The following is a 17,489-nucleotide window of genomic DNA, read 5'->3' as shown; positions in this document are numbered from 1 at the left end:
AAAATTAAATATGGAAACAAAACAAAGGCTTCATTTTGAAAAGTACCTTTGTTTCTGATACATGGTGAACTTAATGTAGTATATACAAATCTTGACTTATAGTAATGCACACCTGAAACTTAGATAATGTTATGATGTCATCACTTCAATAAAGAGAAAACGTCATCTGGGTACCATGTACCTGGACCGTGTCATTCAAACCTGTGTTCTTCAGTGGCCAATCGTATTTCTAGATGGAACATTTCTGGGCAAATAATTAAATTATATGGCCTGTGCAGTTGGAGAAATTGGTCTCTATTAACAAATACCACTGGAATATAAAAGGTTGATGCGTGGTTCCTAGAAATATAAATTACCATGATACTATGCTTTGTGAAAAATAAATACACTTGAAGAAAATATGCCTTTGCATCTCCTTGATGGCCTAGGGGTTAAGCATCAGTGCTATTACCACTGCCACCTGAGTTCAGTCCCCGGCCAGGGACCTGACAAGGCACAGCAGACCTCTCCTGTCTCCCCACTGCTCCCCTCAGCAGTGTATTTCAGTAGATCTACCTGTTCTGCTCCCCAGTATGTCCCTACTGACTCCTCTCATCCCTCCTTCCCGCCCCCCCACCCCCAGCCTACACTCCAGTTCTAGCAGTCAATAAATTAAAAACAGTGTTAAGGAAAATACACCTTCAGAGCCTACGCACAAGGAAATGAGAGAATGCTGTGTGAATTATGGTGAATGTATTCTCCTTAAGGGTTCCAGATACTGTGACTTGACTGGTAGCTTTCAGGGCGACTCCACATGCTTGGCAAGGGGTGTTTTGGCTGGAATTTTGAGAGTAAATTGATATTCTCAATATTTCTAATATTACATTTACCAAATAGTTCTGGTAAAGTTGATGCCTGTGCTATTTCAAAACTTCCATTTTTCATCTTTATGCTTTAATCCTCATGTACCTGAAATATAAGATAAATAACTTATAATCCTTACTTAAAGATAAAACAGATAGAAACTAAGTATTTCTGTTGAGAAAACATTTAAAGTTGGGCCGTGTGCTAGATGAAGAGAAAAAAAAAGCAGTATAGCAAATAATTCATGGAATTCATATTTAAAATTTGAAATTCTTTAACTTACTTCACAGAACTGCATTAAAGAATTGTTTCCTTTATTAAGATTTAAATCAGACCATCCTGGCTCATATAGAACAGAGGACACATTTTTACTGCTAGATTTTTTTAGAGCTTCACCAATCTTACACATTTCCTAGTGACCACAATTATTAAAAGAGGTAGTATTCTGACTGAAGTGTTACTAAGTCATGAACAATTTTATCAAAGCAAAGAATAAGAACTTGGATCCATGTCAAGAATTGGATAGATTTTTGTGAAAATCTTTATGATATACCAATAAGCCATTATTATACAGCTAGTGAAGTTCCTGAATGACCTTTCAGATATTGGACTAATGTGTATCAAGAAGCTTGTCACCCATACTCTCACTAAACTTGAGAAAATACAGAATATCTGAGGTGAAAAATCTATGACCGATACAACAGAATTCAAACTGAGGGGGCTGCTGTGCGCTGTCCTTCCCAGGGGAGTCATGCGCATCTCCCCGGGGTTGGCTCACCTCTGTGAGTGCTGTTGATCCAGTCAAGAACAATTATTGAGTATTTCTGGGCATTCATAAGCACTACCACCTGGTTAGCAGTGGGTTAAGGGATATAGGTAAGGGTGGAGGCAGGTTAGGGATGGTGAACACCTGAGCACCCAGAGACTGGGCATGAACCAAAGGGCAGAACCCCACTCAGAGTTGGGCAAGGTAGACTTGTCATGTCCCATAAAGCTTTATGACCTGAGCAGCCGTCTTCAGGTCACGGAGCCTCGGTATCTTCACCCATTAGGGAATGACTGTTTAACAGCAGGCTTTGCATTGGATGGGAAAGTGCCTGCTATTTCTTTGCACACTATAACACTGAACAATTTAATAAGTACATGCTAAAAATCCTTAATAGTTACAATATTGTTCTCTGTAGGGAGATGGCACTGATAAATAGGTAAAGCATCGCCAGACAAATACATGGTTTTTAATAAGCCAAACTAAATGTTGACATAACTATCCACTGAAAAGTCCTAAAAACCTCTTAGCTCCCCGCACCTCCCCACAAGAGTGCTGTTCTGGCAAAGCAGCGGCGCCTGAGGAAAGGTGGTTCTGCTGAAGCCCATTTAGGGGGAGGATCCTGACCATCTCTGTGGACAGTCCACCAGCTCACGCCCCTGGCCAGCTGGCTGGGTCGCGATCCAGGCGGACACGTGCCTGCAGAGGGAGCTCCTGGCAGCTGCTGCTTAAGAGGAGGACAGGATATGGAAAGTGGTTGTTTACACAGCCCCCTGAATTTTATTGACTCCCTCCAACAGAGAATCATCGTGACAATTATTCAAGGGACTGTCATTTTAAAGCAAATTTTATGAAAATAAAAACATTTTATATTTAAAGTTCAAATAGACTTCAAAAATATGTCTGAGCACTCAGTTAATAGAGTTTTCTTCTGAGCAACAAGTGTTTGCAGGAGACGGACCTAGAGAGAGGTGATCTGGGGACAGCCAGAGGTTGTTTGTTCTGGATTATCTGAGTTGGCTATCTAGACTGAGCTGGATTCACAGATTCTTATCTGGGCATGGATTTCACTTTTGTCATGTAGCTATAAAATATGTACTAAGAAATATGTGAATTTATGTTAGAAGCTATTCATATTTCACATCATTTTCTTGTTTTAAAAAACTTGCATAGAATTAAGCCTTATGGGGCCTCCCTTGTGGCACAGGGGTTAAAATCTCAGTGCTATCAAGCTATCAGCAGCTTCTGCAGCACGAGTTCCATCCCCGGCCAAGGAGCTACCCACAGGGCACAGCAGACCTTTCCTGTCTCCCCGCTGCTCCCCTCAGCACTGGATTTCAGTAGATCTGTCTGTTCTGTCCCCCGCTCTGTCGCTGGTGAAACCACTCAACCCCTGTACCTCTGGCCTACACCCCAGTTTTTGTATGCATAAATAAATTTTTTAAATTAAGGTTTATTCATCATGTGGAGCTGTATTTTTTTAACTTGTCCCAAATTATCTCTGCCTAAGAAGGGCTTACACTCAAATTCCTCTGGGATAGGGAATGTCCACTCTTCGTGTGCATGCCTGAGTGTGGACTCCACAGTCTAGAGAAAAATGATGCAGTCACTTTTACAAAGGGAAACAGAAGTTATTGTGGGCTAAAATTAAGGAAAAGAGTTTGGAAACTTGGATTAGAAAAGGGAAGTTTAAAAACTCTGCTCTGGCATGTGCTGTTGAGCCAGCGAGTCTCTACCGTCTGCACCCCTCTTATCGCAGCTGAGTGATGCTGCACATTTTTGAAAATTACAGTATTGTACATTTCACTTAGACTCCTTAAATATTCCTTGTCCTTGGATTGAAATCTGGACAGTGGTTTGGTCTTTTTTTTTTTTTAAGATTTATTTATTTATTTATACATACATACATACAAGCACTGGGTACAGTCAGAAGCGCGGGAGGGTGAGAGAATTCACCAGAGCCAGAGCGGGGAGCAGAACAGGCAGATGGACCGAGGACACTGCTGAGGGGAGCAGCAGGCGAGACAGGAGAGGTCTGCGCACCATGTGGCCATGTGGGACCCTCACCGGCTGCGGCCAGGGATCAAACCGGCACTGCAGAGGCTGCAGGCAGCTTTGCAGCCCAGCGCTCAACCGCTGTGCCACCAGGGAAGACCCTGGCCTGTTTTTTTTAAACAGATTTTAATCTAATTTTATCAATAAATCCTTAGTACTTATTGTCTTTAACATCATTTTGAACCCGAGTGTTTACTTTCTGAAAAATGCAAGAAATATGTAGTCTTTTTTTTCTACACATCTACCAATAATATAATTTGTGGTACTTATAAAAATTTTTCCAAATGATTTTATCCGTTATAAAATTGGACAGCTACAGCACATCAATATGCTAATCTCAAAGTATTGATCCTGTCAAGCCTAATATATTTTGCCTACGTAAACCTTGCTTCTTTCAGTATTTTGTTTTCAGTAAATTTCAGCTAGTTTTAAAAGGCAATCTTTGTTTGACAAGTAAAATAATTTTATCTTTTCTTTGGCAATCTCCTCTCTCCCCATTCCCTTTAGCAAAACCTTGGTTCGGAAAAACATATTTCTCCCATTGTACTTTCTTAAAATTGAATTTGACATTACAATTCAAAGTGTTAATTTGCCTCTTAATTCTTCCCAGCTATTTCCAGACAATCCCATTGTTTTAACTGCTCAAAATAATAAACAAATAGCTTCAAACCGTACCTCAAGGATAAATTGCTCAAATAGAGTTATGGACGTTTATTTTATTGAGTAAACCAAAGTTGTGAAATAATTTCAAAGGAAGATTTTAATAGTGTGCATGTTAAGTATAAAAATGAGTTATTTAAAATTTTTCTTTAGAATCCGTATTTTACATTAATAGTCTTCTGTTAATTTGCAAGTCATTATGTTTTAATCTGTTCTTTGAATCGTTATATTTTTCTATATAGAATTTTTGAACAACATGAGACCGTGTACCTCTAGAGGATGTATAATTCATCTTATAACTAACGGTCTAAAGCGTTTAAAACCTTAACGTTAAGATGCATTGTTAATGCTGACATCTTTCATGCATTTCTGCAGATCAGATTCATAATTTGCACCACATTCCGAACAAAATTCCTCTTACTGAGATGTGTGTTGCATTTGAAATCTGTTAATATTTATAAATGTGTTTCTTTTGTTTTTCATTTTCTCTTGGTGTGTTATTTAGCTGATTAAAACATAAATACAGTCAGAAAGTCACAGGCCTTTAAAAGCCATGTGCACTCTGAGTTCTTTATCTGCGGCCCAGGGATTGGCTTTGAGGCTGCTTAAACCCCAGCATAGTCTCAATACGATTTTAGTGTCTGTGTACACCAGTATTGTGCATTGCTTTCATGACCCATCAGTAACAAACAGTCTCAGGAACAATCCGCTCGAGCACCTCACTTACAGGTAGGGAACCCGAGACTTGAGCATGCCCTCACCAGCTCAGGTGTGGGGGTGAGCGCTGGAGCCCGGCGAGTCTGTGGGTGCCTCTGAGCTTGTGATCTGCAGGACCCCACAGAAGCTGTCTAGCCAGCCAGTCCCTTGTTGCACATCTGCATGTATCTGTCTACACTCACTCCCTAGTAAAGTGTGAGTGTTAGTTTTCTTCACTTAGAATTGAAGTGTAGTGAAGGAAAACTCCCGTTTCACTTCGGACGCATTGTTGTTATGCTGACACTCTGCTGTAATTATAATGTACTGCTTGTGTTTTGTGTCTTAAAATACGGATTTATGGAGAACTCTAAATTGATTTCTCGTGTGTCTGCAGATAAATGAAGTTATTATGGGGCACGGTAACCTTGTGACGTTTCTTTTTTCTCAGTCAAAAGAAATAAACTTTATCAGTTTGGAACTTCACATTTTATCTACATCCTACATCAGTAATTTACACAAAACTGAGTGGGGTGTTCACAAATATAAAACAAACAGGAGATATATAATACATGTTTTGTATCCTGGAAACAATGAAACCTCATTGTCTTCTGAAAATTGACAATGATAAAAAAAATGTAGGTATTCATCTAAATGCTTGCTCCAATGAGCATTAAAATTGAGTCCTATTTTATTTATTTATTTTTAAAGATTTATTTATATAAGAACCGGGGCACAGGCCACATGCACAGGAGGGTGAGAGGATTCACTAGAGACAGAGCGGGGAACAGAACAGGCAGACTGACAAAGTAAACTGCTGAGGGGAGCAGCGGGGGAGACAGGAGAGGTCTGCCGCGCCATGTGGGACCCTCACTGCTGGCCAGGATCAAACTGGTGCTGCAGAGGCTGCGGACAGCCTCACAGCACTGAGCTCAACCATCTGCGCCACCAGGGGAGGCCCAAAATTGAATCCTGTTTTAATGAAGACCGAAATTTGACTGAAATGATTGGGAGGAATGGAATAGGAAATGTCCCTTCAGATCAAATAATGAGCTGGAAATAATGACAGAAGGAATGCCCCACCAGTCCCGGGCAGCAGCCAGCTTGCACCGCAGGTCGCATTTGTTTTGTGCCAGTCAGAAACGCGGGGCTATCTGAGGAGGAGGATGTGCCTGCCTCAGTTAAACCTTCATCTTACTGGAAGTGGGCGGTGTTGTACACGTTAACTCCTAGGCTTCAGTTCCAGCCCTGGTGTTCAGAGGAGAGAGGGGCAAGTGTAGACCAAAGGACAAGAGTGTGGAGCTGCGTCTCTTGGGGTGGGGCAGGCTGACTGAGCAGCCAGTCAGAGCGGCAGCATGAGACGCCTCACAGCTGCAGGTTTCTTTGAAGGCCCCAGAGAACAAGGGCAGTGGAAGGGCCAGTTAGAAGGAGAAAAAGTGCTGAAGTGTCAGTTTGAGGCCCTATAAAAACTGCACTGAAATTAATTTAGCAGGAAAGAAGAGACTTAAGGCATTGATTTAAGTAGAAAAACTTGGACAGGGTCAAAGTTTGATTTGACAGGGTCATTAAAAGATGTTCAATAAGAAAAATAGGAAAGGCGATTTTAAATGAGAATAGGAAATTGCAAATATTTAAGCATATAATATTACATTAAAATGCCACAGTAAATACACTTGTCATTGCAGTCATACAGAAGGGCATTTAGGTATTTAGTTAGTAGCTAATTCTCAAAAACTCTGTTGCTGTTATAACTTATTCTTATGTTTCCTTTATAAATAAGAATTTCAACATCTGAGGAACTCTGACTAAAGTAAATCAACACAGCAGCAACCCACTTTATGAGGAGAGAGAGAATGAATGAATATGAATGAATATGAATAAATTTGAGCCAGATGGGAATGCGAGAGAATGTGCCTGCGCAGAGCGGGCGGGTCAGTCCCTTGGACTGTGGTCCCTTCCAAGGTCATATTTGATTCACTGCCAGGAACAGCAATTGAAAGAAAATCTAACAAATCAGCTGCTCAATTACATTAACAAAGGTTTCTGCTTCCTATGTACAGTACTCGCAAGACTTCCGTGTTCTACCTCTGAAGGTCAGCGAGCATTCCCATGAATCTTTGCCTGTTTTATCAAAAGTACAGAGTGAACTTTGGCAAAGAAGGTGACTCTAGTTAGCCAGACTTTTTAGGCAGTTATTGAAAAGACAATGGAAAGCTAGCGGATTTCACTTTATTCCTGAAAAATTAAAGAATGCATTTATAAATGGCATCCAAAGAATCAGAAGTGATCTCAGAGGGAGCTGTGAAATGCCCAGACAGCTGCTGTTAGCTTTCCCCACTGAGGGGGTGCCAGGCGCCTGCAGGGCGAGCCCCGTGCTGTGCGTCCGTCCGTGCTGTTCACATTCATGCCCTGCCAGCCACCCAGCCAGTACTCTACAGGGTGACCCATAACACACACCTTCCTGTGCTGTCTGCTTAGTAAGGAAAATCTGTGTCATCTTAGGAGACGGTGTGACTTCTGGTAAAAGACATGGGCCTCTTGGGGGAGAGGTTTTGGAATTTAGTTTAATAAAGAGGTGTTTTTGAAAGGATCATCTCTTTTTGCAGCTGACGGTGACAGTGGCTAGCAGTAGCCTGCAGGGATGAAAGTCTGCTGACTCCCACTGCAGACAAGAGAAGACGCCCCCTTCTCCCCCATGCGACTCAGAGAGCTGCACGTGCGATGCGTTCAGATCTGCGGGTGCAGCCTGGCGACGCTTCTGATAAACCCGAGTATGTCTCGGGTATCTGGCTGAGATCTGGACAAGGAAGGCAGTACATGTGTTGAGGGTCTGCAGTGCGCTGTTCATTCTTGGGCGTGTCCAGGTGCCTGACAAATTAGAGGAAGGACGGTATGGCTCCTCTTCCCTTTGAGTAAAGAATCACACACACCGGTGGGTAATTTCAAAGGAAACCAAAGCTGAACTGTTGTCTTGCGGCCTTGGGAGGTCTGTGGGTGTGGTGCGCTGGGGCAGAATGGGCCGAGGGTCTTGGAGTGAAGGGCCTGGCCCTTCTGCTTGACCTTGGGGCGCTGGGTGAGCTCCGGTTTTGCTTTCTTCTTGAAGATCAGACAGAGGTGCCTTAGAAAGATAATTTTTTTTAAAGTAACTGAGTTGAGGTGTACTGGTATTCTGCTACATGCGAGAAAGTTCAAGCATATACTCGTGACCAGGTTAGCTGTACAGAGGCCTAGTTCTTAACAGTGACCTCAGCGGTAAAAGTCCTGGCGCTTCGAAGCCGAGCGTACTGTAGCCGTGGCCGGGCGGAGTGTGTCTCCCCCGCTTGGCTCTTTCCCGTTTTCATCCTTCAAGGCTTTAGTCAAAAACCGCTTTCCAGTGACGACTCTGCTGCTCCTCTCAGAGAGGATGATCGTGCCTGCCGGGAAGGCCCGTGTTACTGTGGCAGCCTAGAAGGTCAGTGCAGAAGACTGAGCACACCCGGCTCTGTGAGAACCGCAGGCGGACACTCCCTCGTCAGGGCTGTTCAGCTAGACGGACGGCCGAGCAGTCACAGGAAGCACCTAGTGCGCTCTGTGGAGAGATGTGAGTAAACGGGAGTCTCAGCTTGGTAAGAGTTGAAAGACCGAAGCGAGATTTATATTCCGAATTCGAAGGTGCTCCTTCTTACTCAGGCTGTTTCTTGCTAGTAACGCTCGGCTCGCTTTCATCCGAAACGACACGGAGATACCGTTGAGATTTTAAGCACGAGAAGTAGCAGCAAACTAGATAGAAGTGTTATAACGAAATAGAAATAATAATTCAGCTAACGCCCTAAGTGATGTCTGTGGACTGTTGCACCGTTGAACAGACACCTGCGTCAGCCTCCCGCCTTCACTTTCCTCAGGCGACAGCTGAGCTGGTGGGAACTCCTGTCTGATCTCACCGTCTGTGAGGCTTCCACAACCACTCTCGTGCCTTACCTCACCTTGGCAGCGGGCCTGGTAGGAAGGGCGCGCTTTCCAAGTGCAGGAAGTGAAGCTGAGAGAGGGGCTGCTGCAGGAGGAGGCGCCCGCCGCCTCGCCCCGCTCTGGCCCCGCAGCCCACCTTGCTCCGCTGGGCCTCGCCCTTCCCTCTGGACCGCGGGAAACACTGGCCGCCAGGCGTGCTGTCTGCCAAATGCCACTGATAAATTGTCTGTTTGCATTGTTTGGAAAACAGCGCCGTAGCTTCAAACAAGTGCACCTCGATGGCCGCTTCCCGTGCCAGCAGCAGTCTCGAAAGTCTGATACTTGAAGCAGTGTTTACTCACCTTTGCCGTCGGGAGAGTCGCTGTCGTCTTGGAGGACAGGCTGGCCTCTTCCGCGCCGCACGGGCAGCAGGCGGCCGTGCTCCCCGGAGGCCCTGGCCCGAAGGAAAGTCGAGGGCTTTACGATTCCTGCATGTTCACTTTGTTGCGGCTCCTCCAGGTGTTCCCACATGTGTGGAATCTGCATGAGCATTTCCCAGGGTCGGGAGGAGGAGCAGGTGACAGTGCCCCTGTAGCGACAGCCGCTGCGCCTGCTCTGAGGGCTGCTCGAAGCGCCTGCTGCAGGTCAGGAGGCCGGGAGGCAGACAGGCGGGGCTTGACGCAGGCAGGGCCGCCTCAGCGACTCAGCTCTGCTCGGTCCCCCGCGAGACGGCAGCTGACAGAGACCGTCAGAAATGGGGGGGGGCTCTGGAAGGGGGGGAACCCAAAGAATTCTACGAAAACATAAAGGCAGGAAGTCGTTACCTTGTGAGCAGAAAGTTTCCCTTTTTTTTCCTGTTTGAATATAAAGTCCTTTTCCTATCATTGTATAAGGAGAAAGAATCAGCGGCGTGCGGAGTTTCTTCTTCTGCGTCTTCGGAGGGGCCCAGACGCGGCACGTGAGCGGCGCCCCAGGAGGTGGACGAGCAGGCCCCTCTGGAGGCCACACCCGAGCTCTGGCCGCTCCCTTCCTTGAGGTGGCTGCTGTCTCCCCAGACCTGCTGCAGCTCACTCAGGAACAAACAGCTCCACACTGTGGGAGACGCGGCTCTTCAGAGCCGCCCACCAGAGGCCGACTGCGGATTTCAGGAGCCGTTTCCAGCCTGCCTGCGTGTGGCAGCCCTGCTGCAGTGGAGAGGCAGCAGGGATGCGCCCTTTCCCGAGATGATCTGCAGAGTAACAAAATTTTACCAACCAAAGAAACCCAGACATTGGTATCAAAATAGTAAGACAGTAAGATTTCAGTGACCGAGTTTCATGGTCTGAAAGCCCTGACAGCGACTAGGTCGGTCTTCAACCTGAGGATTTGAGTTGCTGGATATTGGGTAAAAATTTAAGTTTTAAGATTTATTTATTTATACATACAAGAGCTGGGGTGCAGGCCAGAGGTGCGGGGAGTGAGAGGACTCACCAGAGACAGAGCGGGGAGCAGAACAGGTGGATTGCCCGAAGTCCACTGCTGAGGGGAGCGGCGGGGAGACAGGAGAGTTCTGCTGCGCCTAAAATGCTAATTCGCAACATCCTAGCAGTTAGGACTTTTCTATTTAACACTTGTTTCAACTTCCATAAAATGTTGGATTTCTCTCCATAAAGTTCCTTTAACTTTCTTAAAATATGTGTGTGCATTTTACACTCTTCTGTCACATGTGATTTCCAGAATAGGACAGAAAATCTTACGTGTATATTCCCTTATCTCCAAATACCTTAACAGATTCTCTTAGCAATGCTAACAGGTTGTTTTGGGTAGAGTGCCTTGGTTTTCTAGGTATATAGTTCTACTTTCTGAAATGAAAATAGTTGTATTTTCTTTTATGCAAGGCATATACCAATCATTTCATTATTTTGTATTTGCAAAAATTCCCCATGCAATTCTGATGTGAGTAGTGAAGATCGAAATTTTATCTGGTTTGTAATTGAGTCGTAGAGATCTAGTATTTGTTCCATCCCGTGCTGGTGCTACACGGCTTTGTTGATCTGAGGCCAACAGTCATTACAGATGTGCCCCTTACCAGTCGGCTGCCTTAAGCTGCAGAGACCCTCCTCGGTCCTGCTTTCTGACAGGCCAGGTCAGGACATGCGCATCCTGGCCTCCCTGCAGCCTTAGGCTTGGTCAGTTGAGGGGAGGAGGACAGGAAGCAGGTCAGATGGAGGCAGCCCACGGCGCTCTCCTGGGTGGTCCTCAGTGGTCCTGCCCACCAGCCTCCCCTCCTGCTAGTGTCTCTGCCCCACAGGTCAGCTGCAGGCAACCAGCTTGGTCACACCCAGCTTCTGGCATCCTTCTGTAGTAGCCACACTCTCTCCTGTAAGCTGTCAGTCCCTGGGGTGGGTCTGAGTCCCTGCTTCCTTGGAGCGGTAGCCGCTTTTTCTGTCTGCTGGTGTGATCCTCAGAGTTCTGTGTGGAGCTCTTGAGTCATGAATCACCTTTGACTAGTTACTAAGGCGTTCTATCCAGCAGTGGGGTCTGCAGTAGGGGGGCCGTGAGCAGCAGCAGAGGCTGGGAGAAGCCCCTCTCCCCCTTACTTTACTTGCTGCAGCCCAGAGCTTTGTGCTTCCCGCCACTCACACTGTCTTGGGCACAGCCCAGATGGGACTCCCAGAAAAACCCCAGTGGGGGGGGTTGGGATAGAGGGGGCTGTGTGGGGCAGCCGCCTTTTGTTCTGCAAAGGCCAGAAGATTCCTCCCTGGCACTTGGATCTCCCAGAGCAGGAAGCAGTTTCTAGGTCCCCCCAGCCCCAGGTTGAAGACTGCAGTCTGGTGTCCCTCCTCCCCTGGGCCCTGGCTGCCCACGCTCCCTCCCCGAAGGGCTGGGCAGGCGGCAGCGGCCTTGAGCGGGTCTGCTCCTTCCTCAGCCCGATATCAGGGTGTCTCAGGTGAACCTCCACTGTCACCTCTCACGGGGCTGCCCCTGCCGGAGCCGTCCAGCCGCCGCTGTGAGCTGCTCTGTGCTCAGCAGTCTTGGGGCGCTCTGTGCTCTGTGTAGAGGCCCTGGGGTCCAGCACAGGAGTGAAATTCTTGGGGGTTTAGTCCTGTCAGTGGACCTTCCTCCTCGGGTAAATGTGCACGCACTGACTGGACGGACACCCTGGGAGACTCGAGTCCCGCACCCCAGGCCTTCCTGGAGACCAAGTTAAAGGCCCCGATGCTGGGGAGTGTCAGCGGTCCCTCTCTAAAGCCCTGTGGGACTCCGCCAGAACAGGACTGGCTGGGCCACCCCAGCCCCGCCGTGCCCTGCCTGTGCCCGCCTTGTCACCCCTGATAACTTTGCCTTCATTGCCATCCTTGCTGTGCAGCCCACAGGGAGCTGAGCCACATTTGAATCCCCTTAATTACTGGAAACAGGGGTCATGGCATGTCACCGCGACCTCTGCAGTGAGTCATTTCCTTGTTCTGCTCGTTTGTCTTCACCGGGGTTGATGCAATGTCGCCTCCCCAGCCTTGCTCTGCAGGGCCCTCCGCCAGTCTCCCCCAGGTAGAGCGGATGCCGCGCTCTCCTGCGAGGCGCCTCAGAGGGCCAGCGCGCGTTGGCCCGTCCTGTGCGTCGTCACAGCTCTCAGCGCCCGGCCTCACCGGCCGCATCCCCCAGCCCGGGAACCTCACTCTGCCCCGAGTCTCTAGGCTTTCGTTCCTGAGACTGTCTGCCCTCCAGACAAATGAGGACCGTCCCCTCTGCGGCTAACCCTTTCTGCTCCCTACTGAACTCTGCGGTGGTGCGTGCTCCTCGCACACTTTGCCTCAGTTGCCCTTAGCTCGTGTGTGTGGCTTTCAGCCCGGTGTCTTGTCTCCCCAGTGGCCATGCATCCCTCGAGAACAAAGACCAGGTCCAGCTCTCTCCTGAATGGTGGCCGCTGGGACAGTGCTCTGTCCTGTGTTAGGTGGAAGGATGAGGACCTGGAAGAGGCAGCTCACCCCAGCCCCTGACCTGCTGAGGGGAGCAGTGGGCGAGACAGGAGAGGTCTGCTGCACCATGTGGGTATCTCCTGGCCGGCTGGGGATTGAACTCGTACTGCAGTGGCTGAGGACAGCTTCATAGTGCTGGGCTTAACTCCTTGTGCCACCAGGGAGGTCCCCAAAATAACTTCTTTATGTGACTCATTTCATTGCTATGGTCTGGAACCAAACCCAAAGTATCTTTAGGGTGGGTCTGAGGGTTTAACCTACACTGCTACTTACTTTGTTGCTCACATCATTCCAGTCTTAGCCATGGGACTATTTGGCCAACTTACCAGTCGCAACAGCATCCATGTAGGTCTATGCCTTTTACGCAGCGTTCTTAGATGGTGCCGACCCCAGTGGCCTCACCTGACGTTCCTACCTGCCGAATTACCCTGAACCACCACCACATGAATCTTTATGTGTCATGAATTTCTGATGCTCCTTGTCTGTGAAGAAGGCTGCCCTCCCGTTGCAGACCAGGTAATGAAGCCCACGAGTCTGTCTGTGTCTTTGCCAGAGGATCTGCTATACTCTAGTAGCAGAACAAATGCACAATTCTTTTCTGATGTAGAGAAGCAAAATTTAGTCAGAAGTCAAAGTGATCAAAAGGGTCATGAAACTAGGAAACACCCGGAGGTGTTTGCCTGTGGCCCTCCTTGAGGCCCTCCCTGCAGCCCATGGGTGCTGCCTGTGGCCTCCCCTGCTGGTAGGAAGCGGCAGGAGTGACTCTTGGATGTCTCAGGAGGTGGTTGCCAATGCCGCTGCCATGTGCAGCTCAGCCATTCCCCAGGTCATGCTTCCAGTACTTGAAACTTTGCTTTTTTTCTTTATGAATCTAAGACAAAATGTGCTTAAGTAGTTTATTTTTAAAAGTAATTTAAAGTACAGTGTAAACATACATTAACGATATTGTGGCAAATTGAATTAGAAGTAACATGAGGTTATTTACATGCTGGGGTACGCCTGTGTATATATACACAAAGTGCAGATAAATACAGAAACACTACCAAATAGACAGAGAATTCAATATAATTTACTGACGATCATTTTCATATTTATTACTTTGTCATGTTAATGGCTGCAAAGAAACTCCTGGTACTGAAATATAACATCTAAATATTCAACTTTTATATAAACTATAGTACCTTACAAATCTTAGCAGTATATAAATAGAATTCTGAATTAAAGAAACAAAAAGCAGTCAAGTCTTCCCTGCCAAACTCCCTATTTATTAGTAAAAGTTCTGCTCAGAGCTCAGAATGTGGTGCTACCTTGGAATTCAAGAATCAGTCACGCGTGGGCAGTGCCGTCCGTGAGGCAGGGGTGGTGAGGCACTAGGAGCCACAGACCCTCTCGTGAGCTGGGAGGGCGCAGGCCCGGGGCCCTCCTCTGCCCGCCCTGTCTGCGTGTGCCCCTTCCCTGTCGGGGCGCAGAGCCGCCATTCGCCCAGGAGTGCCAGAAATGTGCAGCCGTGAGCTGGGGTCGTCTCATGAGTAATGGGGAGAAGGGATAACTGCTGGGCCCCTAACTCTGCAACCGCCTCCAGCCACTGTCCAGAGCGAGTGCGCCGGCTTCCTGCCATGGGCGTGAGTGTGCAGCACGTGCACGTGAGGGCATTTCAGAGTGACGCAGCTGCTCGCACAGGACCCGAGAAGTCCCGCGCGTTGATCTGATGCTCTGGGAGTTCGTGCCGCTCGTAAGCCTGAGGCCCCGAGTTACTGCGAGTGGGGTCTGTACATGAGGCGGGAGATCCGGGGGGTGGATAATGTGCTCAGGGTGAGACTAGTCGCTGGTGACCTGACAGTGGGTCTTTGAGACTGTTCGCTCCGCAGAGGTGTGTGGACTTTGGGAGGGACCCCAGAAAGGTAGGAGGTAAAGCTAAATGGGCTGCTTTTCTCGTCGCAGGGAGAGGGCTGGGCGTGCTCGCCAGTGATGTTAGGGCGCAGCGGTCAGAGCAACAGCTGCGGATCACGCTGTGTGGTAAAGCCAAGGAGCAAAGCCTGTGGTCTGCTGCTAACACGGTCAGGAACGTCAGGCCGCGGGTCTGAGCACTGATTAAGTCATCCTGTGTGCACGACCCGGGGTGGAGATCGAGGCTGTGCAGGTGTCTCTGACCGTGCCAGGGATGCCCTTTCACTCGGGCACGGGCCTGTAGAGAGGCTGGAGCGAGGGGTCTGCAGGGGGTTCTTGCCACAGCACTGCGGTGCCGGCTCTGCCACCCGTACAGCGGCGTCCTGGAAGCCTGCCAGATACGTCATCTGGTGCGTTTTTACTTCTCTTACTGGGGAGCCTGGCTAGCTGGGGGTTGTGAGGTGCAGTTTCCCCCACTCTCCCTGGGAGAGCCGGGCTGAGAAGCCCGGAGACTCCCACAGGACCCTGAACAGGGCAGCCAGCCGCACGCATCCTGCCAGAGGCCTCAAGGCGAGCCCTTTCATTGTTGAGCCATTTCTAGGAAACAGGCTGCAGGGGCTGGTTTCAGTGGCCTCGGGGCGCACACAGGAGAGCAGCTGGCGCTCGTGCTCGGCAGGCGGCTTCTCGGGCCAGGGAGGCTGCGGCTCCTCCACGCGCCGCTGCCACGGCGTGAAGAGAGCTTCCTCGCCCCGTCCCTGCAAGCTTTGAACCTCAGGCGCACCAAGGACAAGGTCTTTTACAGCGTGTTTCGAGAAAGGGACCCCGCAGGGCCGCCGGGCATCGGGCCAGGAGGACGGGGGCGGGCCTGCGCCGTGTCCCACGCGAGGGCCGCCGTTCCTCCTGGGGCGCGGGGACCGGCTCGCAGCTCACAGACACCCGGCGGCGGGAACACTCTGTGCTTAAAAAAAAAAACAACGAGGTTGAGATTTCTTTGTGCAGCAGCAGGTGAAGTAGGAGTCTGAATCTTGTCTGGAGTCAAGATGGCCTTTGAAAGAAAATTTAATTTGCCTTAAGAGGTTAGGATGCCAGAGAGGTGGGTGCGGTGTAGGCAGGGGCTGGTACACGGGGAGACGACCTTCTGTTCCAGCAGAGGGTCCTGAGGAGGCAGCGCCGCTCTTGCTGTCACCCTGGGCTCTGGGGGGCGAGAAGCGCTGGTGCCCCCAGCCCCGGCCCTGCCGCCCGCCCGCGCCGTGCTCTTCCCTGGGAAGCGCGGCCCCCTGCGGTAACTGTGACAGCGTGTTTCCAAGGCCTAGGGGTGTGTTGCTCTGGAAACGGGAACTTGGGGGGGTGCGGGGGGCGGGGGAGAGACTGAGCACGGGCCTGCCGCTGGCGTCTCAGGCCCTGGAGCGTGGGGGCCGGCGACCGGCCTCTCGGCGCTTGTACCAAGGCTTTCGTCTCCCGCAGAGGCGCGGGCAGGACTCCTGGAACAGGAGCAGCGGTGGAGGCGCGACAGAGGTCGATGGTAGAGACGCGAGGACCTATTTCTGCACCTTCTCAGGTCCCTGGGATTCCCGGGCAAGGCTGGAAATCGAATGGCAGGACAGGAAATCAGCGGATCCGATGCTTCCCCGGAGCCCAGCCCGGCCTTCTGTGTAGATTCTGTTTCAGCTCGGCGCCGACGTGAGAAGGCCGTGCCGCCGGACTCGTGCCGGGAAACACGCTCACCCCTTGTAGGATTCCTCAGAAGCCAGCGCCGGAGGGCGTGAGGCGGCGGGGCCGCACCCGCCATGGGTCCCGCCTGTCCTGCAGGAGCCGGGGGCCGCGCGCCCTGTCCGTCCCTACAGCCCCGTGACAGTGTCCGCGCCTTGCCGCTGCGGCGAACAGGACCGTGGGCCCCAGCGCTCCCCGCTGAGAACACGTACAGTTTTAAACAGGCTTCGAGAAGTTGGAGCAGCGTGAGTGATGCAGCGCGTCCGGCCTGCCCGTTCCCCAGCCGCCCTGCAGCGGGGCCCAGCAGAGGCGCAGACCCGCGGGGCTGGCGGGGCAGGGGCGGCACCTGGGGCCGGCGGCCGTGACGGGAGGGTCGGTGCGCCTCTGCCGGGGCCCTTCACAGCCACCTCACGCGTTACTCTTCTGAACATTATCTCCTCAGTAACCAAATACAGATAAAGTTGAAGAGAAATCTTGAAATGCTTAGGACCAGCAAAACAATCACGTATAAAAGCAGAATATTTTCAAGAAAAAAAATGCACAATTTAAATTACATCAAGGAATGACTTCAAGGTTCCTCAGGGCGTCAGACAGTGACGGGCAGAGCTGGGGTAGCGCCTTCGGGCCTGAGAGGGGAGACTGTCACAGCACAGACGCGCGGGATTTTTAAATAAGAACCCAGCACAGTCAAAATGGCGAACAACTTAGAATTTTGTGCTTTTCAATTCTCCAGGATTGGGAGCTACACAGGCTGCTGGTATAGACCTCGATGGGAATGCACTGTTTCCATTTAGTGGGCTGATCCCCTGTCTGTGTCAGATAAAGCCGTAGCACTTATTATGTCACCATGGATACCATGAAGATACTGCCGTCCGCTGAGTGGCGTTAGAGGAAGACGACGTAGTTTTCTGGGACTAGTCCTGTTTTGCCTTCATAGGTTGCCTTCAGCCATCCTGGCTCCACCGATGGGTACACTGGCCAAAGAAACAAAAAAA

General features: G+C 49.7%; 1 protein-coding gene across 2 annotated transcripts in view; it reads right to left on the bottom strand.

Annotated features, from left to right (window-relative positions):
* Window positions 1-13,784: 13,784 nt before the first annotated feature.
* Window positions 13,785-17,489, bottom strand: part of ARHGAP42 (Rho GTPase activating protein 42) — a 145,048-nt gene continuing 141,343 nt past the window's right edge. For both annotated transcript variants that reach the window (XM_037504781.2, XM_054692970.1), the window contains one exon: window positions 13,785-17,468. In XM_037504781.2, the coding sequence (XP_037360678.1) occupies window positions 17,380-17,468 (89 nt within the window). In that variant the 3' untranslated portion in view covers window positions 13,785-17,379. The remainder of the gene's footprint in view (window positions 17,469-17,489) is intronic.

Source organism: Talpa occidentalis, unplaced genomic scaffold, assembly GCF_014898055.3.
Source record: "Talpa occidentalis isolate TD23 unplaced genomic scaffold, MPIMG_talOcc4v2.1 talOcc4.12, whole genome shotgun sequence".
Taxonomy (NCBI): domain Eukaryota; kingdom Metazoa; phylum Chordata; class Mammalia; order Eulipotyphla; family Talpidae; genus Talpa; species Talpa occidentalis.
This window is presented reverse-complemented; position numbering and strand designations above follow the sequence as displayed.